Source organism: Nicotiana tomentosiformis, chromosome 3, assembly GCF_000390325.3.
Source record: "Nicotiana tomentosiformis chromosome 3, ASM39032v3, whole genome shotgun sequence".
NCBI lineage: Eukaryota > Viridiplantae > Streptophyta > Magnoliopsida > Solanales > Solanaceae > Nicotiana > Nicotiana tomentosiformis.
This window is the reverse complement of record NC_090814.1, coordinates 45,885,497-45,909,086: the sequence shown is the minus strand read 5'-3', so window position 1 is coordinate 45,909,086 and position 23,590 is coordinate 45,885,497. Positions and strand designations below refer to the sequence as shown.

The 23,590-nt window shown below is 37.8% G+C and overlaps 1 protein-coding gene and 1 long non-coding RNA gene across 5 annotated transcripts; both read left to right on the top strand.

The window, feature by feature from the left end:
• Nucleotides 1–7,528: 7,528 nt before the first annotated feature.
• Nucleotides 7,529–19,837, top strand: LOC104108422 (phosphoglycerate mutase-like protein 1). 4 transcript variants are annotated; one of them, XM_009617445.4, is made up of 10 exons: nucleotides 7,529–7,852; nucleotides 8,944–9,011; nucleotides 9,171–9,278; nucleotides 9,383–9,462; nucleotides 10,352–10,514; nucleotides 11,596–11,670; nucleotides 11,801–11,889; nucleotides 18,837–18,956; nucleotides 19,354–19,398; nucleotides 19,492–19,837. In XM_009617445.4, exons 2-10 carry the CDS (start codon nucleotides 8,952–8,954, stop codon nucleotides 19,613–19,615), a joined length of 864 nt encoding a protein of 287 aa, XP_009615740.1. In that variant the 5' UTR covers nucleotides 7,529–7,852; nucleotides 8,944–8,951; the 3' UTR covers nucleotides 19,616–19,837. The 4 variants fall into 4 exon arrangements, with proteins under 4 accessions (XP_009615740.1, XP_009615748.1, XP_009615758.1 ...); XM_009617453.3 differs by having other exon boundaries at nucleotides 7,530–7,852; nucleotides 9,096–9,278; XM_009617463.2 differs by lacking the exon at nucleotides 7,529–7,852 and having other exon boundaries at nucleotides 9,139–9,278.
• On the top strand, nucleotides 12,847–17,156 carry LOC138907019 (uncharacterized). Its single transcript, XR_011414703.1, has 2 exons — nucleotides 12,847–13,176; nucleotides 14,148–17,156. It is a non-coding gene; the product is annotated as an uncharacterized lncRNA (long non-coding RNA).
• Nucleotides 19,838–23,590: the final 3,753 nt, after the last annotated feature.

Sequence of the window (23,590 nt, the reverse complement as noted above, 5' to 3'; positions counted from 1 at the left end):
TCTATGAGACTGATAGACTCTCAAATGTGTGAATGTCCTATTTATGTGCTATTTCACATCTTAGATATCACATCTGAGGATGTTATTTAGAGACTCTTATTCCTTGTTATTTATAACATTAAGAATCTAACGTGTATATGTTCTTGCCTAAATTTGAAGTTGCTTGGATAACTGGTTTGCGTAGGCTGTTAAGGATGTTAAGGGTGTTCCCTTTTGGTGATATACTGCTCGTAAGGCCATGGTTGCCATTGTTTTTAAGATATATTGTGCCATTGGTTCATGTATATGTTGTTAGGGTTCGTTTATGGGATTCTCTAGCAGGTGGATAGGCCCAGTAATAGGGGAAACTCTGGCAAAAATTTTAAAAATTTGGGGAGTTAGTCAAAAGTTGGAATTGTTGGTGTGTTATAGTAGCTGAGTTACATTGGTGTCTAACAACGGATTTTGGCCCTCATTCGAGGACGGATGATCTTAAGCGGGGGAGGATGTAAGGCCCCGTAAAATTTTACCTAAGACCTGGGGTTTCGTGGTGCCGAAGTAGGCTTATGTGTTGGCGATTGTAGGGATTCTTCGCAGCGAGCTTGCGAGCCGCGGTTCGGATATTTTGGGTTGAACAGTGCGTTGGGGAGTTGAAGAATTTTGTTGGAAATACAGGGCATTTTCTGCGGTCCATTCTGCGGTCGCAAAACTGACCTGCGGACCGCATATCTGCCGCAGACCGAGGTAGAAATCTGGAAAATATTTTTGGACCATTATGCGGTCCATTATTGGGCCGCATAATCACTTTTCGGGCCGCATAACCCCTCGCAGATCTAGCACAAAAAAAAATTCCGGAGAAACATTCCATTATGCGACGGTAGAATAGCTCTGGGGACCGTAGACTGGTCGCATAGTAAGGCAGGGGTGCCCAGTTTTGGGAGCTATTATGCGGCCCATTGTGTAGACCGCAGAAGCGTTATGCGATCGCATATGCGGCCATAGATCTGCATCGTGGCTTCATTTTTCTAACTTTTTAACTCGGCCCTATCTCGATAATTAGGCGTAAGAGACCATTTTTAAAGGGGATATCTGGTATTTTTAGATAGAAGGAGTGCCCTAGAGTGAGAGGTGAAGTCCCTAAGCTAATTGTTCCTCCAAAATCTTATCCAAGCTTTGAAATTCAACAAGAAAACTCACAAGGCCTTCAATCAAGAGGTAAGATTCTAGCCCTAACCCTCAATTACGAAATTTTGTTTTGGAATAGGTATTGGGGAGGAAGGTTTTGAGGATGAGGGTTGTTGTTTATGTATGCATGTACGTTTATGAGTTGTGGGAAGATTGTTGAGATCATTTTGGTAAATATTGGGTAGTGGGATGAAAGAATCCACCATAGGAGGATCTTGAAACATTAATGCACACCTAGTGTTTGATATAATGCTCAAGTGAGCTGGAACCATGAACTCCTTCCTAATTTATGTTCAATTTTGCTATATCTCTAAATAGATCAAAGTTTCTAGGATTCCGGGACTGTGTAGTGAATTAAGGAAAGCTCGAGGCAAGGTATGTTGGCTAAACTCTTCTCTTAGAATTGAACCCAACAATGTCCTTGTAAGTCCTGTGATGCTCATCATGAATTGATTTTTTTTCAAATAAGCCTTGTGTCAAAATAATTATGCGTTCAATATGTATTCCAAAGATTCTTGTTATGTTAAGTTAATGTTTGAGAATGTGGTTTAAGTATGGGCTGTGTGTTATTATGTTATGTATAAAAGCATGATTCTAATGAAAGCTATCATGTCAATTGTGTAAGAAATCACATGTGCCTAAGACTCTAAATTGCTCAAATATATGTTTAAAATATTAATTAGAAAGGCCTTGTTGTTGATTATCCATGATGATATTTGAAAGTGAAAGAAGAGAACATGAAATATGAGGTGCGGCCATCGTGCCAAGAATGATATTGCGTCATGGCCATTGGTTCCAATGAAATGAATGATATGAAAAAGATTACGAAATGAATGGTAAATCCTTTTAATAATAAATGCCTTGGAAGTATCATGTAGCCACCGAGGAAGGGTAGGTCGGAACAACCTAACCCCGAAACTACACATGCCGGTGTAGGAGTGATTGAGGGGTAAATCCACGTGTTAATGTGATGATACTGTTTCCCCTTATATGGGAGGAGATTGGTGTGTTGAGATGTTTCCCCTTAAATGGGATGAGATTATTGTTAGCGGGATGTGATGTGATGTAGACCCACACAGCATTGTGGTGAGACGGCTTAGCCGATCGGGCTAAGATCGGACGCCATACCGCGCACATGGTGGTATTGTGAGTGTATGTCTCCGGATGAGACGACTTAGCCGGTCGGGCTGAGATCGGACTCCATGCTAAAACACGGTGGTGTATCAGTGCTAAAGATCTCCCAACTTAAATTACTAAAAGTTACTTGAAATTTACCTTTCACCTAACTTGACACCTTGATACCGTTTGATTCTCTTATTGATTTCATGTTTTATTCTCTGTTTACTGTTACTCGTTCTACTGAGAGGGTGTTTAGTTTTACATACTAGTACTATTCCATATGTACTAACATCCCTTTTGTTGGGGGCGTTGCATCTTTAATGGAAGAAGGTGATTCCATAGCAGGTAGCATTGATCAGTGATAGCAGCACACCCTTTCCTCAGCTGACTTGGTGAGCCCCACTTCATTTCGGGGTCCTGTGTCTCTTATCCTTTGTACATAGCATTTTGAAGTATAGCCGGGGCCTTGTTGCCGACACTGTCATAGCACTCTTTTGTTTCTGTTAGAGGCTCCGTAGACATAGTGTGGGTTGTATATGATTTTGGGAAGATTAAACTAAAAATGTTATAATTGTATCATCTGTTCCTCTTTAACTATGATTGTACAATGTACTGTCTTGGAGACTTGTTAATGACGTAACTAATTAAAATGAACTGGTGTTATTCACATGACCTCTTACTGTCAAATTAATGAAATATATTCTTCTCTTTATTCATGGGTGAGTTGGGTAGAAGGTATTGTAAAGGCTTGCTTGACCGGGGTATCCCAGTTGAGCGCCGGTCGCGCTCCCCGAGGTCGGGGCATGACAAGGAGTTTGGGCCTGCAACGTGCATGAAGTTCTAAGTCTATTTGAATGTCCAGATATGCTACTGGGTTATTAGTGTACTTGTATTGATCTTGTAACTATTTATTTTATTTTGTAATAATTTGTAAACACTGATCATGGGGAAACTAATAAAAGAGGGCGGCTGGGGTAGTTAACATTCGCATGAATGGATAGATAACATGCCTATAGGATCAAATAAGCCTTGCCTGCTACATGACGATAATGCTTTGCTTCTGCGTATTATCTGTTAATAGATATCATGCCTATAAAATTTTCAAATTTGACTGTCTCCCTTAGAAATCATGAGTTTAGGACCATAAGTAACTGGTAACTAAATGCTACCAACGTGACTTACTATTCGTTTAGAAAGCATGCCCATAGGACATACTTTCATTTATTCGTTTGATTATTTGCCACTACACCTAGAAATCATACCTTGTGACCCACTTAGCTATCATGCCTAAATGATCTTATGTTAAGTAATTAAAACCGTCCATGCTACCATGTCCTCAAACTATGATCTTAACACTTCACGTCTAGAAATCATGACTATAAGATCCATAAACAAAAACTTGTATCACATAATTGTTGTGTCGTTAAAAATAGTCTAAAACTTGATCATTTAAAGATCCTTCCTATAGGACTTAAATAGTGAAATCTGCTTTGTTAGATTATCCATGTATAAATCATGAACTTGATCAACTCACTACTGGTTATCTACGTTTTTCACATAGAAATCCTGTTTTAGGTCAATTTTATTCAACAATGCACATTAGCTCATGGCTGCCCGACTTGATCTCACTACTAGAAGAGCATGTTCATAGAGCAATTCATTTATCAATTATGCCACTCTTCCATAACTATTAAATGATAATATTTTGACGTTCATATGAGTCTATTTGTGGAGGTAAACATGAGCCATTTTTATGCTAAATGTGCGTCTGAAGTCCTATTTGTTCTAACTACTTGGCGCTTAGTCTTTTAATTTTAAGCAACCTAGGATGTGACTAGAACTACCTATATAGTAGTTCAACACCTCCTGAACCATAGGCATGGGATGGGTAGGCACACATAGGATACGACTTAGAATTAAATTAGTGCGCTTTAGGTAAACAACTTAAAAATAGTAATCGGGTAGCTGGAGATGATAGTTTGCTCGCTGGATAATATGAGCAACCATTGCACTTAAAAGTTGCGAAGTATTATTTATGTTATACAGGATGATCCTTTAGGCTAAACAATTTAGGAACCCCCCCCCCCCCCCAATTGTGTCTAATTGCTCTTGTATATTTTAGTAATTAGTATTGTTAATGGATCTAGATTTGTGAGTTGGTTGAACATCTTTGTAATCGAAAGGTTGTACCAATTAATGTTAGTTAATGGATGTAGTATTTCTTTCAAATTATTCCCTTTATATTATTTGTGTATTATTTCTCTCAATTAATTATTTCAACATATTCCACCTAGAATAACTAATCACTTACTTAGACTTTTTATTCCCTTAATTTAATAATGGATTAACGGGCATGCTCACTTAGAATAATTAATTTGATAAATCTCATATAGTTTAGAATTCATCCTGGAACCACAGTTGTGAACCTCGAAGAGTGCCTAACACCTTCTTTTCAAGGTAATTTGAGCCCTTACCTGATCTTTGGTAACACAGACTAGTTAAAATAGAGTTATTTGCAAATATGTATCCTAACACACCTTAAAATCGTTAAATGGTGACTCTTCTCTTTTAAGATCCGCATTCAAAAGAGTTGTCACATGTTAAAACCCGCTTTCACGAGAAAACGGGGAACGGCTACGGGTTAAGCTGAGTACGACATTTCATCCCTAGATGGACGGACAGTCAAAGAATATTATTCAGATATTGAAGGACATGTTATGAGCTTGCGTCATTGATTTCGGGGCATCATGGGATCAGTTTCTACAGTTTGCAGAGTTCGCCTATAAAACGCTATTAGTCGAGTATCCGGATGGCTCCGTATGAGGCCTTATATTGGAGGAAAAATCGTTCTCCGGTTGGTTGGTTTGAGCTTGGGGAGGCTAGATTGTTGGGCACTAATTTGGCGTGTGATGCTTTGGAGAATGTGAAGTTGATTTAGGAGCGGCTTCGTAAAGAGCAGTCCATGCAGAAGAGTTATGCAGACAGGAAGTCTCGTGATGTGGCATACATGGTGGGTGAGAAGGTTCTACTCAGAGTTTCGCCCATGAAAGGTGTGATGATGTTCGGTAAGAAAGGCAAGTTGAGCCCTCGGTATTATTGGTCCTTTTGAGGTGTTAGAGAGAGTTGGAGAGGTAGCCTACAGACTTGCCTTGCCACCTAGTCTATCGGGTGTCCACCCAATGTTTTATTTTTATATGCTCCGAAAGTATTATGGGGATCCGTCACATGTATTAGACTTCAGCACGATGCAGTTGGATGGGGATTTGACTTATGACGTGGAGCTGTTGGTTATTTTGGACCGGTAGGTTCGAAAGTTATGGTAAAAGAATATAGCTTCAATGAAGGTTTATTTGAGAGGTCAGCTGGTTGATGAGGCTACTTGGGAGACTGAGAAGGAGATGTGGAGCAGATATCCTCACATTTTTGAGACTCCATGTATGATTCTAGACTCGTTCGAGGACGAACATTTATTTAGGAGGGGGAGAATACAACGACCCTGCCGGTCGTTTTGTGTATTTGGTTAGGGGCATTCGTGCCAGGCACCCGTACAGTGCTGAGTGTGATTGTGTGTATGATGGTGAGGGTCACTTGTGCCAGGCACCATGCGTGTGCTGAGAGTGAGTGCACTTGATGATTTCACTGTGATGTTATTGACTTGGCATGTAAGCATAATAGTGTATTTTCCTCATGCAAGCTGGTAAACGAAATGTCTTATCTATTGTTGAAAGTTTAGAAAATCACAGTTTCATTGATAAACTCACATTTTAGAAATTTCGGTGAAAGATTGGGCTTTGACTGTTATACTTGAAAAGTATGTCTAATTTTTTCGTAATTATGAACGAGCTGAACATGATATCTTTTGAGTTATTTACTTTTACTGTCTTTATTATATTATGAATTATTATTGATTATTGGTGTTGGACACTGACTTTCTTCCGATCTCGTCACTACTTTTAGCCCGAGGTTAGGTTTGTTACTTATTGAGTACATGAGATCGGTTATATTCATACTATACTCTGCACTTAATGTGTAGATCGAGGTACTTCTGGGCATGGTGGTTTTTAGAGTTCACACCGGTACCAACTTGTGGAGACTACGAGGTAGCTCCTATGTCGTTCGCAGACCTTGAAGTTCTCTTTTGTTTATTTCTGTTATCACTGTTCTATCATTCAGACAGTTTGAATTGAGGATTTGACTACGTATTTTGAGATTCTGTAGTGCTCATGTACTCGCTAACACCATATAATTGGGATGGTTGTAGTTGCGGTATTGTTGCTATTTTCAGATATTTATGATTATTTTGTTGTTGAGATTCTTAAACTTTTGTTAATTGAATCTATGGTTATTGTAAGGTTGGCTTGCCTAGAAATCAGTGTTATGCACTGTCACGACTCTGGTGGGAGTTTAAGTCGTGACACTTAACAAGCAGTGTTAGGCACCATTACGACTCTGGTTGATTGAGATTTTGGATCGTGACAAAATTTGTGTAATTGTCAAAACTCAACTTCATCATGTCTGACATGCTTTATTGAGGCCCAATTACAGTAAGAAAGAAAAATTATGCATCAATCCAAAATAAATTAGAACAAGTTATATAGCTTGTTTGGCCAAGCTTCTCAAAAAGAATATTTTTTTTTCAAAATTGAAGTGTTTGGCCAAGCTTTTAGAAAAAAATGCTTTTGAGTAGAAAAAGAAGCAGTTTTGGAGAAGGAGAAAAAAGTAACTTCTTCCCAGAAGCACTTTTGAGAAAAATACACTTAGAAGCACTTTTTAAAAGATTGGCCAAACACTGATTGCTGCTTAGAAGTGCTTTTCAAATTAATTAGCCAAATGCAAACTGTTTCTCACTAAAAGTATTTTTGAAAAAAACACTTTTGAAAAATACTTATCAAAATAAGCTAATTTTTATTATGCTTACTTACGGGGCTCAATTAATATAAAAATTCATTCTTTTACAAAGAGGAAGAAAATGAAAACACATATAATACTTTCACATAATTCATTTAAAGGAATAATTTGATACTTCGCATAAATTCGATTTACATGCCAAAAATCCTTTTACATTTCTAAAACTTCGTCTCATTTAAACACAGAGACCGCAAGAGAGTAATTCTTTTATTTTTTTTTAGACAACTAATAGAATTGCAAAACAAAATTTCAAGAAAAATAGTGCAATAGTGAAGGGCAAAACACACAATTCAACAGAAGTATGTGGTCAGTATATAATTAGCTCGTTTGTATTATCAAATCAAAATGATAAGGACAACAATAGAGTGGATCAAAGACAGAAGAATGAGAGAGCAGCAATAGATGAGGCTATAAGTTACTCCCATCCTCATCAACCTCTCTGAAAAAGTTGAGTTTTTTATTTTATTTATAAAGATGGCGTTCGGATCAGTTTGATCACCTCAACTAATTCACCACACAATTACATCTATATAGTAGCGGTGGAATTGCGAGTAAAAATTCGAAATCTTTGTCTTGTTCATTATTCGATCCTAATCCAAGATATCTCCAGATTCTTCTAGATTGCTCCCTGTTTCATCTAGTCGCAGCTATTCCCTTTCTGGTGAGTTCCACCTTTCGCATCTAATTTCGCATTTTTGATGGACTAGTAAACTTTTTTTAAAAAATAAATAAATTATACTTGATCTTCATTTTTCTTTTGCTTAGATTCGTTGATTATTCTATCCTAATGGCTTAATGGAATGGAATCTCAGCACCTATAGAAAGGCTCAAGACCATAAGGGAAGGGGGAACAAGCACCATCTCTTTGAATCAAACCTTCCCAGGATTGATTATTTCCCTTTTTCTAAATTATACAAACCCTGGCTTCAGATAAGCTTTCATTGTAAATGGATATTGCGGACCTCAATGCAAGTACTAGAACTATGAATTTCTATCAATGTCGGGATAGACAGAGGTCTAGGATAGTACGCTGTCGGAGTAAGACCGGGGTAGAGTAAGGAAGTTACCCGCAACTACGCTGCTAATTCGTGGGTGCCTATTCTTCGATCCAAACTGGTGATTCACCGCATTCCCTTCTCTAGTCAGGAATGGAGTCAGGGATACCCAACTCAAGATAAGTCCTAAGGTTCTGTTAAAGTATCCTTAATAGCATCTCTTTCTCTAGAATCAACAGGGTTTCTTTCGTAATTAGCTTGTTCTCCGAACCTTGTTTGTTACCGAGCTGGGTAACTAAAACCCTATCCACTTCCTTTCTTAATAGTAGATAGATAGTCTCTCCTGTCCAGCTCGATATGAACAAGACAGGCTGGTAGGTGGATAGGCTTCTGTCTGACCAGTAGGACATGCCCTTCTCCCCCTAGGCTAGAGCAGTCACAAAAATACTTAACAACTTATAATTATTCCCTTCCTCTGAGCAACTACATAATCCCAATCGATGGAAAATGCTTGGGACTGTATCTACTATTGTGAAGGCGGGAACGTTTTTGCTAGCTCCATTGTTTTTACTTGTTGTTGTAGCTTTTGATAGAGTATTGAAGAATTAGCAAGAGTTATTTCCTGCATTCAATTCCTTTATATGAATGAAGTGTATTTGGGATGGGTAATGCCATTTGAAAATATTTTATAGCATAAGTAAAATAGATTCTACTGTTTGTCCCACCTCTATTTTGTAACTTGGATTATCTGATGCAGTTTCAAACATGGACAACACTGGAGGTCCAACATTGTTTCCCTTGCATCGCTGCAAAACAATTCACCTGGTTGGTTCAAATTTTCCTGAATTGTTTTTTGTTGTACTTCGTATTGAAGATTTCAAGCAGTTATGACTTTGTTTTGAAGGACAGTCGAGGTTGACTTCCCTATTGGATTTTGCTCACAATTTTGAAGGCTTTGTGGTCTTATTAAAACCATATATCTAGGTGAGGCATGGTCAGGGCATTCACAATGTTGAAGGAGACAAGAATTACAAAGCATACCTGTCTCCTGAATATTTTGATGCACACCTTACTACACTTGGTTGGCAACAGGTGGGAGAGCATCCCCGATTTTTGACTTAATCTAAATACTCCTCCTTCTTACTCTTGATGCACCTCGATTCTTATTTCTTATATATCTTTGGCTCTTGTATCAGGTTGATAATTTGCGTAAACACGTTCATGCAAGTGGCCTCTTTAAGAGAATTGAGTTAGTTGTCACATCTCCTATGCTAAGGTATCAAATTTTCTCCCTTTGAATGTGACACATGATTTATTTTGCCTTTTTCAACCCAACCCAAGCAAGCAAAAGCAGTAGGGACATGGCAGACAAAACTTGGTTATTCCCTTTAGGATGATTTACAATCTTAGTAGCTATTAGGGTGACCCACCGGGAAGTCTTCGTGTTGCATACCTCTTTTTGTAATCCATGGAAATGGGGAGATTGACGAGGATGTCACGCATTGTATTGGAGCGGGGTTGATCCGATGTTTTGTGTAGTAAGAATGTGCCACCAAAACTTAAAGGTAAGTTCTACAGAGTGGTGGTTAGACCGACTATGTTGTATGGGGCAGAATGTTGGTCAGCCAAGGACTCCCATGTCCAGAAGATGAAAGTAGCAGAAATGAGGATGTTGAGATGGATGTGTGGGCATACCAGGATAGATAAGATTATGAATGAAGATATTCTGGATAAGGTGAGAGTTACCCCGTGGAGCACGAGATACGAGAAGCGAGGCTAAGATAGTTCGAGCATGTGAAGAGGAGGCACATATGCCACAATAAGGAGGTGCGAGAGGTTCTCCTTGGTGGGTCTGACGAGAGGTAGAGGTAGGCCAAAGAAGTATTGAGAAGAGGTGATTAGGCAAGACATGATGCTACTTCAGCTTATCAAGGACATGACCCTCAGATTGGAGGGTGCGGAGGTCGAGAATTAGGGTAGAAAGTTAGTAGGTAGTCGAAAATTTTTCTTTTCCATACCGGTAGTATTAGTGTTAGTCTTGTATTTTCTTATTATTAGATTTCTATTACTACCTGTTGTTTCTTTCGCTTCGATTTTCTTATTATCTTCTTGTTGTTGTTGTAGCTATTATGGAACTTTATGGGAACTTATGGTTGACTTTACAGGACAATGCAAACAGCAGCTGGAGTATTTGGTGGTGATGGCTACAAAGACAGGATGGATATACTACCATTGATGGTGGCGAACACAGGATATAGTGACCGCTCTGCAATTTCTAGTCTGGATTGCCCTCCTATCATGGCGCATGAGCTTTGTCGTGAACACTTGGTATGTCAGCTGAACACCTTTCTGCTTGTCAAGATACTTTGTTCTCTTTTATTTAGTTGTCTTCCATCTTATGTAGAGCTTAAGTCTGTATCACACCTGCAGAAAGGTTGAAATATTCCTGAGCAAATGTGGCAAAAGTTATATCTCCACTGCCAGCATGCAAAAATGCTAGATGGAAAAGTAACTATTTCATTAATCTTAAGAATGGGATATCTTGGGTATTTGAAATATGAGAAAGTATATGCTGCAAATGGAGTTGGAGAGTTGACTTCTGCAGTATTGGTAAAATCGGCAGTAAATTTGTATCTCTCTGTTTTAGTTACCATTTTAATAATGTTGAGTATATAGTGAACTTGCTCGTTCTATGAGTTGAGTTGTGAAGGAGAGAAATAGAAGAGCATTTCAGGATGATGTATTAAGCAAAATATATGTTAATTAGTCTTTGGAACACTGTAAGCACACATTTGTTGTCACTTCTTATCTGCGAATTTTGGGATGTATTAGTGCTTACACAGGCGGATCCAAAATTTAAAATTTATGGGTTCAGATTCGCAATTCTACTTTATCTCATCTAATTTAATGGGCTCAAAATTTATTATTTGTACGATTGTTTGGGCAAAAATACAGGGTATGAGCGAAAGCTATAGGTTCAATTGAACCCATAGCTTCTACACTAGATACGCCTCTGCATACAAATATATGAATATACTTATAAATATCTAGCTAGAAATGATTTGAGTCCAGTTTCTAGTCAGTTAGATCTATGTTCTTATCTTGTTCCCCTGTTTTTCTCAAGCTCATAATCAGCCCTCATCCTGCTTGTTCTTCCTATTCTTGAGATTAGGCTGTTGTCATTTTGCTATATAAGACGTTTCTTTTTCCACTTTTGTTCTCAATCTGCTGGGTCACAGAATACAATAATTGTAACTTTACATTATAAAAAGAGATGTTGTCTTAACTGTGTCAATTATGATCTGTGACATCTAGTGGTTCAAATTTCTGTTTGTATGAAAAGATAACTGATGCTTGATCTATTATGCTTTCAGTTATTTAACTTCTACCTAATATAATTTGGTGGCAGGGTGTTCATCCTTGTGATAGCAGAAGGAGCATAAGTGAATATCAGTGTCTCTTTCCTGCAATTGATCTTTCACTGGCAAGTATTTAACAATTTAAACTTCTTCCATGTCTTTAATAGTAGTACACGTGCTTGGTATGGCTATAATATGTCATTTCAAATGATATCCCTTATCATGGACCTAATGAATTTGTGGTATTTTGTTCAGATTGAAAGTGACGAGGATACCCTCTGGAAGGCCAATGTTAGGGAGACAAAGGAAGAAGTCATGGCTAGGGGAATAAAATTCCTGAACTGGTTAGGTTCAACCCCCCCCCAAAAACCCAAATTTTATCTCTTCTAGGCGGTGGTAAAGAAGGGAATGTCTTTTAAGTTAATGGAATGTTTGTGTCTGTTCTTGGTTGTAGAAATTGCTGGACTTTGCAAGACAATATATTTTGCACATGAAAAACAGGTCTTTAATGCTTCTGTTAAAGTAAAAGAAATTCATATTGTAATAAGGAAAATTGACAAGAACAAGCTGAAATTGATGCAGTTAAAAGAGCGTAAAGTCGAAGAAGAGATGGAATTTCTCCTTTTGCCTTATTTCTGATCCAATGATTGCTAGAAAAGAGATATCTTTTTGAAAAGGTAAGTAATGATTTCTAAGACACAGTTAAATTGCTTTCTCAAAAGGATGTAGGTATATGTAAATGGACTATATCAAACTTAGACATGGCAAGATTTGAGTCTACAAGATCTTATAGGTAAGCAGCAGCGAAACTGGCCCTAGTCTTATATGCGGATTTCCACTGAAGGAAAGTTGATGGGGAGTTCCTCTATTCATTGTCAATGGAAGACATTGAGAGCTGGAAATTCTTTGTGGAGACTTGTTTAGTTAGTTGTCTCGACCACCTAGTAGGATGCATCAATGGAGTCATGGAATGGGCAGCTAGGGCAGGGTGGATAACAGCCGACATCAAGGAGTGTAGGTTAAGTAATATATTGACATCATTTCGTATGTATTCCGTCGAAATAATCATATATGCAGGTAAGGTAGATGGTGACTTGTTTCTATCATTGGATATATGGATGTTCACCATCCAACTTAAAGTAACAACTAACAAGTGACATCCAGATTACACCTTCATATAAGACTATTTCGACGGAATACATAAAATTGATATCAGCGCATTACCCGTGGTGCAGGTGCATGGAACTACTTATCAGGAGGAGGAATTTGTCATGGCCTTGACTGTCATATCTAGGGTCAAACTTTTTGTTAAAAAAAAAAAGGAAGAGATCCCCACCTTATGGAAGTTTTCCATGTCCTATATAACTATCCCCCGGAAGGGGCACAAAAATGGTCCCTAACCCCAAATCCTTCAGGAACCTTAGTTGGGATTGACGAGAAAAACAGGAAGAGATATGGAGCAAACTAACGAAGAGGAAGGCGGGAGGAAAAGTTGGGGAAGAGGCCGTCTTAAATGCACATGATGACTGACAGCGGCCTAGTGTCAGGACAGATGAAAGCAAGTGGAAGATGACACTAGACCTAGGTTTCTTGGGCCAGGATTTATGGACATTAAATCAGTCCCTCCCAGTGTTGTGAAGAGCGTGAAGCGAGGAAAAGCGACAACCCCCATTTCACGAGAAGCGAGAAGTGAAGCGCTCGATTTTTTGAAGTGAAGCGGAATTTAAAAATAAAATTAAAATAAATACTGCATAGACAACACATGTAGTTGTAAGCAAATGTTCAATACTTTAATTAAAAAACTAAATAGTAGCATCAATTAAAGCACAAAATGAGCATCCTATTCTTCTACATTTGGATCACCACCGATTAGATGTGCTTTTTGACGATAGATTTTCCCATTTGAAATCTTATCACAAAAAAGACATCTAATGACCATCTTGTTGGTCTCGCTAACAGAGTAAGCCCAAACCGGGTCTTTCCTATCTTCTTTTGGCGCCATTAAAAGAACAACTACATAACACATAAGAAAGGCAATAAGAACTAAGAATAAAGGATATAAAAAATTAGAGGAATTCTCTGTTAAAAACTGGAAAAATTGGGCAGTAATTTTCTGGAAAAAATTTGCCAGCATTTCGCCTCTTTTTGGACGTTTAGAAAGAAAAAGAAAAAGAAGAAGAAGAAGAATGAAAATCAGAAGTTCAGAACATACCTGTTGAAGTCTTGAACTTGAAGTTGAAGAAGAAGAAGAACAACCCTAGTTGATGCTTTGAGATTCTTTCAGAAATAAGAAGTAGATGAAGAAGAAGTCGATGCTGTTGGAAGTTGAAGAACCCTAGTCGTTGCAGTTGAAGAAGTCCAGACCAGTGTTTAATCCAAAAAACTCGTTTTTAATAAAATAGGGTTGGGTATTTTAAAACAGAAAAGCGGACGCTTCTTCGCTTCGCTTCGCTTTCCCCGCTTCTCGCTTTTTACAGAGAAGGGGTCGCTTTTACTGACCTGAGTCGCTTCACCTTGCTGAACCGCTGCCCTTCACGCTTCGCCTCGCTTCTCGCTTAAAGCGAGGAAGCGAGCGCTTTTTTAAACACTGGTCCCTCCTTAGGCCAAAAGTGCATAGCCCATAATTATGGAGATACTGACAAGCTCAAAGTTGTGATAGATTTCAGCCCAATGACAATAAGGTTAGAGGAAACAAAGCTAGGAGGCCCAAGGAAGAAATCTAAAAAATTGACTAGTAGGCCAGCTAAGCCTACATCTTACGAATTAGCTACATCTTACGAGCCCTTTGTTGAAGGAAGCGGTTGTTGCTTCACTTAAGAAAATGGTTGTCCAACCTAGGCACGACAAGCCGAGGCTCGTGTCACGTCCCAAACTGTCCCTAGATATGATTAGCACACAACACTCCACGCCAGGCGAACTATATCCCATATAATTAACCATTTATACAAGCACTGGGAGAAAAGAAGAGCATTATTAATAATTAAATGCGGAATAATCATCAACCAAATCCATAATCTATTAATAGAAAATCAATGATTACTTAAGTAATAAAACTCTAGCCCAAATCCCACGCTAAGACAGTCGAGCATCTAATAAAGTTATATGTGTTTAGCTGGCCGGTATGCAAACCCAAGGCAAAGGAAATAATTGGCATAAACTAGATAAAGCTGAAAAGATGACCTCTATGAACAATGCGGTGGCTCACCTTAGCAACATAATCAACCCTAACGAATTCATCATCCACTAGCTCTGCCGTCCGCAACAATATCTGCATAGAGATGCAGGTAAATAGTGAGTTATACGTAAATATAACCCTGTAAGATCCTTGACCCGTCCCTTTGAGTACTCATCGAACAAATGTTAGAAAATACAAATACAACAAGGACAAAATAATATGTGCAAAAATCATATGCATTATAATATATCAGCCGAGTATAATTAAAATATTCAACAAGAGCCTACCACATCTCATACAATTTGCTAAAGACTTGTCATATTCGATGGTGGAGGAAATTAACCAAACACCCCAACGAGTCTACGACAACATATGCTATGCTCCAAATCTATCACGACGGCATACATAATGCCCCAAGTATATTACAGGAGCAAAGAAACTAATTGAACATTCCAATGCTATGGCACGAAGCCATGCCACACAACCAGTCAATCATTAAATTATTTCAGCATTTTAAATAAAATAGTATATTCGCGGCCAGTCACAGACTACCGATTCTGCCAAGCACACGCTTGTCCCAACACATGAACCAGGCCGACAAAATATAGTTTAAAAGTAAGCTTTGAAAAGTAAGCGCCAAAGTTTAAAGTCTCACTTACCTCACTTCCGCAGCCTTGCGACGTCTAGAAGGCCAACCATTTTATCCAAATACTAAATAACACGTCCTAATTAGTCTAGGTGAATAATTTCCACAATTTTAGGACAAGTCAAAATCAAAGTCACCCCCGGTCCAATTAATTAAAAATCCGTACACAAATAAATGCCAAATGAGGCACTTTAGCAGTGTACCAAAATGCCAAAACAGTGGCTTTAGTCATACCACCAAGCCAGCATCATTATTTTAATCATGGCATCATGATGATTCCTATATTCCAATGTACTTAGTAACAGTATTTGTGGCAATGTGAAATAAGAGGTCTCGTTTTCAAATTCCCCATCTCATATCTTATCATTACAAGCTATCAATCATTATCTCATCATTAGAACCCAATCATTAGTTAATCATCACCCCTCACGTCATTACCCAAATCATTGGGTAGTCATTATTCTTCCTAAATTTAAAAGAACAAAAATCAATACTACATTTTTTTCACCCATAGCAGATTAGCTTTTCATATCAAATTCCACTAACTCATTATCATTTCCATATTATTTACCCCACAATCCTAATCATTATGTCTCCCACTCATCATCATCATCATATCATTGATTCATTATTGGCATCATTAATACTTCTTAGATCAAACTCACTCACTCACTCTCTCTCTCTCTATATATATGTATATATGTAAAATTTATTTTCTTGGGTCTAGGAAGAAAAAACACACTCATAGAGGAATTCACTGATGACATTGCAGTGAAAATTTCATAGCTTGAGGTATTGTAATTTCATATGCTAATGGGTCAAAGAAATTACAATACCTGAAGTTTTGAAATTTTCAGTGCCCTAACTCCTTAACGTCATTGGTGAATTTCTCTACGAGTTTGCTTCTTTTCTTCCAAAATCCAAGGAAATAAATTAACCTAATTTCTACTCCCTAAGCCGCTATGATTAATCAAACTTTCATTCTCATCTTCTATTTTTCCAAATTGATGGCAAAGCTTGCTCTGGGCACTTGTGTAATTTTCGAAGTTTGATTGTTCTAGTGCCCCTATCTATCATTTAACCTTGAGGGAGTGAAGGAGCATTATGTATTACGGTTTCCTTCTATTAACTGTCTTGCAACACTCTTTTTTTCCCCTTATAATTCCTTTTTCTGGTGGCCCTGTTTGTTTTGTCCTTGGGGGGGGGGGGGGAGTGGTGGTGGTGGAGAGAGTTAAGTATAGAGCTAGCTATATGGTGCAGTATGGTCAGGCTGCAACAGGAGTTATTTGTTAGTTTAGCTATTTTCTGACTAGTCTCTTGGTTAATAGTGATGTTTTAAGAGTGCTGGGGAATGTGAAATAGTTTGCATTCTAAGTTTTGGGGGGAGGGGGAGCGGCGAGGGTGGATAAATATTGCAGTAGGCTCAGGTGCTGGCAAAGAAGAGATATCGCTACTTTTCAATTTTCCTGACTAATGTCTTTGTTAATACTGAAGCGCAAGAGTGATGATAATGTGGAGCTTGTGTAGCTCCTCACCTGATTATGGAAGATACAGTTTGCATTCTAAGTCAGGGATGGAGAAGAGTTTTTCTTGAATATACTCAGAATTTCAATAACATTTGAGTGCATGTAACAATTACTTAGATCTGAAATAACGGCATGTTAAGATTTATGAAACATCGCCGAGATGAACAAGTTAAAAACTTGAAATACTGTATTCTATCCCTCGATACAGTACCACTCTTTTACTTTACTCTTATCACAGATAATTGAAAAGATATTCACTTCAAAGACATAACATGGATATGACACTACCGACCCAAAAAAGGGATGAAATTTTTAATTCTTGAAATATTGACAAACTCTGATTTTGGTCATTGTGATATTTGGTTAAGCACATTTATCCTTCAACTAATTGAAGTGTTCACTTTTAATCCATCTACTTGTTAATCTTCACAACTTTAATGAATTGTTAATTGCTAAAAGCATTTAATTACCCATGTGCTATGTTAAATTATATTGTTATTCCATATTTGAGGGTAACATAGCTGTAAAAACTAATCTAACTATAACTTTTTTCCTATATAAAGAGACCAAAAACACACATTTTAAATAAAATGAAGGTTAAATATATTTGGCGTCACAAGGATCAAAATAAGAATTTACCAATAATCTAAGTTGCTCGGAGTCTCGGACTCTTTACTTTGGATGCCGCACTATGTCGACACAACGTAGGTGTGGGATCCCAACCGGATTTGATCAACCGATTTTGGGTATTTTGACAAAAATCGACTGAGAAATATGGGACAGATATATTGATTTTTGAAATCAAAACAAAAGTTAGGGTGAAATTGAAAAATATGAAATACCTTTTATATAGAAATTTCTATGTGAGACCTTTTCCTTTTATCTCATTCTCAGATTCTCCTCTTGATCAATATTTTCTCCTTCTCGAAATACCTTGTAATTTTTTCACCTAATGTCTCATAATCTAGACATATTTTTATTACTCTATTTTAGATATTTGAAATATTTTTAGGCAATCCCGGCACCCGTAATTGTACCTGCATCTCTACCCTCACATCTTAAAATTTAGATCATGAGGGATTTGACATCTAGATCCGCACCCGTATCGGACACCAGCGCCCGAATCCGAGCAACTTAGCCAATAATTGAGTGATCAAATGTGTAATTATCCCAAAAATAAATGAAGAAAGAACATTTTACTCCTCCTTCACTGCTCTGTTCTTCCCAGGGTGATGTTTCCCTCTTTTCATTTTTTTTGGTGATTGGAATAAGGATCAGATCAGAGCAGAAAAGCTAGTAGTCGAGTGCTCATATATAAAAATTCTTGTAGTTGAAATTTTATACCCCTTTGACTTGACCCCATTAATTATACTTTTGGGGTCTTTTCTTGTAGGTTAGAATGGTTCTCTTTGATCTGCACATTCTGGTTGCAAATATTGACATTGATTGCAATAAATGATGTTGTCTTTCAGGAAAGACTTCAGCTATATCTGGGTTGCAAGTAGAGCTCAGCTCTTGCTTCTGATGCTCATGAAACCCCTCTGATCATTCAGGAGCTGACCTCTCAAATATATACATAACTGCACACCAATCAGCTACGCCTCAATCCCAAACAAATTGGGTTCTCTATGAATCCTCACTGACATGTTGCTCCATTTAGATGAAATATCAGAGGGAGGGAGCGAGGGAGGGAGGGAGGGAGAGGGAGAGAGAGAGTGTAAAACTTACTATTACCATGAAGATTATTAATGTTCTGTACTTCAATTTGGTTGGGCCAGGTCTACCAGCAGCTAGATATGGGATTGGATATTGTTATACGGGTTAATGAGATCAGAATGTTAACCTGTTACTGATTTACAAGTAATCCTTTACCCAAATCATGGGCAAAGTAGGTGTGTTTATCAGTTTTCCTGTTCCTCATTGTAAACTTTCCCATCGATGCAGGTTGCTCACACGAAAAGAGAAGGAGATTGCTGTAGTCTCACATAATGGACTCTTGTTTCATACAGTGAATGCATTTGGAACAGACTGTCATCCTTTTGTGAAGAAGGAAATTTGCAAACGGTAATTTTATTATGCTTTCTTTCCTCACCAAACACCGGCGGACTGGCCATTTCTTTTCTTTCTTTCTTTCTTTTTTTTTTTTTTTTTTTGTCGTTGAATTGTCCCTTCACTTTTCCTTGGCATGTAAGAGATTGCACAGTTTTTAAAATCACATAAAACACTGTTCTTGGTATTAAGTTATTGCTAACTTAATACTAAGTATTTGACGAGAAAAGAAAAGATAAATCTAGAAATTTTATAGCAAGAGGGACTACTTTTCTAAAAGTAGCACATGGTTTAACAGTTCTGTAAATCGGTAGAACGTTCTACAATGCTTTGATGGCAATCAGAAGCAATCCAATGGAACAGAAAATCTTCAACAAGTATTTCAAATGTTTGTTTTTGCATATACATGCAGGTTTGCTAACTGTGAACTCCGGTCTATGGTGATTGTTGACAGGAGGTAAGCAATGCAGTTTACCATCTTCCTTTGCACATCAAGACCTTTTTTGTTGGCCTCTCCCAAGTTAATTTGATTGTTCTTTATGTTTCCCAGCATGATCGGATCAGATTCTTCGATTACTAATTACCCAGGAAAAATACCTTCTGCTGCTAATTTACCTAGTGAGGCCGCAGATGAGAAAATTCTGGAGAAAGATGACAACCTCAATGATAAATGATAACCATTGGTATTGACATCATTCATTACTGTGTCATCATATCTACGAGGATTGCTCAAGTACACCAATTATTTTTGAGTAAGTGTCATCATCATTGAAACAATATAAGACTTGCAAAGAATTCTTGGGATTCTGGGTTAGCTTCTCTTTCCAATGTGCAAGCCACATTCTACAGAACCCTTTTCTTAATGTTATGGTCTAATTAAGGTTTTGAGCCTAAAATTGTTCTTGAAAAGGGGAAAAATAGGAATGGAAATAATCTCATCAAGTGGCAGCTTCCATGGAAATGAACTAGATATCTAGTTCCCTTTGAGGATGTCATAAAATTGCAGAGCCAATATGTTCCTGGGGTCAGCAGCACTTGCCCGAAAAGAGCCAATATGATCTTAGCTCATCAATGTATAGGAATTATGATATGATCCTATTAACGTTAAAAAAAAGTTTTGCACTATCAGGGTAGTCAATTACGATTAACTTTTACTAGTAACAAGTATGGACTAATAACCTTCAAAAACATGGTAAAAGACCTGTGACAGTAGGTATAACTACGAGCTTTTGACATAATTGGTAGTTCGGTCAAAAAATATATCACTTGCTGGCCCATAGTTTTACATTATAACTTGTAGTCAAAAATAAATAACATATGCTAAACAACAGTTAGTTTTTGAGCGGCCCTTTGTCCCTTCTTCACTCTTTAGTCCTTCATGTAAAATTCAACAAAAACTAGTCTCTACCTCCTAAAATGTGGAATCTAACCAGCAGTAGCAATTATTTGATTTTTGGAAATGCAATTAGTTGATTTTAGATAAAACAAAGGAAAGCATTTCAAAAAGAACAGTAAAGATAAATCTGTAATGATAAATCACTATTTTGATGCACCTAACATAGAAAAATCAAAGGACCTAGAATTCTTCCTCGTCGGTGACCTTAGCTATTGCCGATCACTATCAACACCTCTTTTACAAATCTCTTTTTTTTTTCCCCACCGAAAATGACCCAAAGATAGAAAATTCTCATGGTTAAAATTGTATAATCAATGTGTGTGTATATATATATATATTGTATAGTTAGTGTATACTTTATGAAAACTCAAAGTGTATACGAATACACATATTATACAAAAGATACATTATATATGCATTTATTGTATATGAGATACGCTAATTATACATATCATATACAAAGACTTCCGAAATAAGATAGTAGCAATAACCACCTGTATAAATACACTTCACCCTTCACTTCTTCACAACAAATGTACATAAATTCATCCCAAAAGAATCATGAAGTTCCAACCTCCAAAATGGACAACAAAACACCATTAAACCACCACCAACATTTACATTGTATAAATAATGTATATAAATTATATAACAATACATATACACCTAGTATATAACATATATACATTATATATACATTTTTGAGGTGGCGGCAAAGAAGTCTGAGCCAGGAATATACACTAATGATACATTAAGGATACACTAAAAATAAAGGATACACTTTATGCAAAATTTATACAATATAGTAATATATTGTTAGACCCAAACTCCCACTGGAGTCGCGACGACGCCTAACACTGCTTGCTAGGCAAGCCAACAGTTTCACAATAACAATGAACTCAATAAATAGAACTTAATGATCTCAATAGCGGAAATATTATGAAATGTCTGAGAAAAATAACGATAACACTACTACAACCATCCCAATGATCTGGTGTCAACGAGTACATGAGCACTACAGAATCTCAAAATACATGGCCATATCCTCAATACAACTGTCCGAACAGTAGAACAGTAATAGTAGAAATAAATGAAAGAGAACTTCAAGGCCTGCGAACGACATAATAACTACCTCGTAGTCTCCACAAGCTGGTATCGGTGCGAACTCTAGCAATCACCATGCCTGAAAGTACCTGGATCTGCACATGAAGTGCATAGTGTAGTTTGAGTACAACCAACTCCATGTACTCAATAAGTAACAAACCTAATCTTGGGGTGAAAGTAGTGACGATCTTGGAAGAAAGTCAGTGTCCAACACCAACAATCAATAATAACTCAGCATATAATGAAAGCAGTAAAAGTAAATAACTCAAAGATATCATGTGCAACTCGTTCACAATTACAGAAAAATTTAGACATGCTTCCAAAGTATGACAGTTAGAGTCCAATCTTTCATCAAAATCACTAATTCATAAATTTATCAAGGAAATCTGTGATTCTTCCAACTTTCAATAACGGATAGGACATTTCAATTACCATTTAGCGTGAGAAAAATACATCTCTATGCCTATATGTCAAATATACATGTCAAGTCAATAACATCACAGTGAAACCATCAAGTATAATCACATTCATCACGCTCACGGCGCCTGACACAAGTTCCCCTTACAATATCGCACACAACCACACTCAGCACTGTATGGGTGCCCCTCACCAAAGCACATATATAGCCCTGTACATGCGCTCACTATGAATACCAGACTCCAAAGGGGCGGATCCTTGCCCAAGCGCTAATCAATAATCAATATCACATAGCCCGATCGTGAGGCATGGTGTACGCGTCGCCCCCTAGTCAGTACCACTTAGCCCAATATGGGCCTGGCGTACGCGTCACCTCAAAATCAATACCAAATCGGCTCTATGGCCAAAGCTCAGTCATCAACCGCTCAAGTCTCAGTTAATCATATCTCACAGTACTCAGTTCAACAGTGTTACACATATGAGGCATCAATAACATGTGGAAAATCAAAATAAGAATGCACTGAGACAGAGAAATCATACACGGATATAACATCATGACTGAAAGTATGTTTACAATTAAGGCAAAAAACTCAAAACAACAAGATTAACCCTATCATGTCTTAACAAATAAGCACATAGCCTAGACATGATTTCTGACATGGATGATAACTCAAATAATCATACAATTAGAGAAAATAAGGGTACAACGAGGCATGATAGCAAAACAACTCTCATAGTAGTTTGAAGTCTACCCGGATCATGAATATCTCGGTGCACGCACACACGTTTGTCACCTAGCATGTGCGTCACCCCAACACATCCCAAGTATCATAGTTCACACGGTTAACTACCCTCAAATCAAGTTTAGATATGTTACTTACCTCAAAATGCGTGAATCAATACTCCAAAGAGCCCTTCCTGTGCGAATCGACTTCCAAATGGCTCGAATCTACTCACAAACAACTTAATATCATCAAATAATGCCATAGGAAACAACCCCAAATAATAAAGTTTTGATCTATATAAAAATCAAAAAGTCAACCCGGGCCCGCACCCCGGAACCCGACTAAACTCATAAATACTGAATACCTTATTCGAATACGAGTCCAACCAGACCAATTTTGACTCCGAATCGGGGTTCAAATCCTCAAATTACATTTAGAAACGTTTTTTTATAACTAAAATCCCCAATTTCTTCACATAGATTCATCAATTAAATGCTAAAAATAAGGATGGAATCATGGATAATAATCAAATCCGAGTTAAAAACACTTACCCTAATTCAAATCGTGAAAATCTCCTCCAAAATCGCTCAAATCCGAGCTCCCAATCTAAAAAAGTGATAAAATAACTCAAAGTCCCGAAAATGATATTTTAAAGGTCTGCCCAGGCATATGCATCGCGATCGCGGGACAACCCTCGCTATCGCGAAAAACAAAAATTCCAGCTCCCAACAGACCTTACGCGAGCGCGGTCCCAGGCTCGCGATCGCAACTCACTAGCTGCGAAGCCAACACGAGCGCAGACCATCCAACGCGATCGTGAAGTCTAAAACTTGACGTGCCCGACCATCCTTCCATTCTACGCGAACGCGAAGGCCAATGCTCCTCAAGCTCCGTGAACGCGACCTCCACATCGCAAACGCGTAGAGCAAAACTCACGTCACCAATTACCCTCCGCGATCGCGACCCTTCTTCCGCGAAACAATTTATGCAACAGAACACCAAAAGAC

What these genes read in the sequence shown, in the direction of transcription:
- LOC104108422 (XM_009617445.4), top strand. Translation starts at nt 8,952, where the DNA reads ATGGACAACACTGGAGGTCCAACATTGTTTCCCTTGCATCGCTGCAAA. An exon ending in CTACACTTGGTTGGCAACAG is followed by an intron (nt 9,279 to 9,382) that starts GTGGGAGAGCAT and finishes CTCTTGTATCAG; the next exon opens with GTTGATAATTTGCGTAAACA. An exon ending in GGAATAAAATTCCTGAACTG is followed by an intron (nt 11,890 to 18,836) that starts GTTAGGTTCAAC and finishes CCATCGATGCAG; the next exon opens with GTTGCTCACACGAAAAGAGA.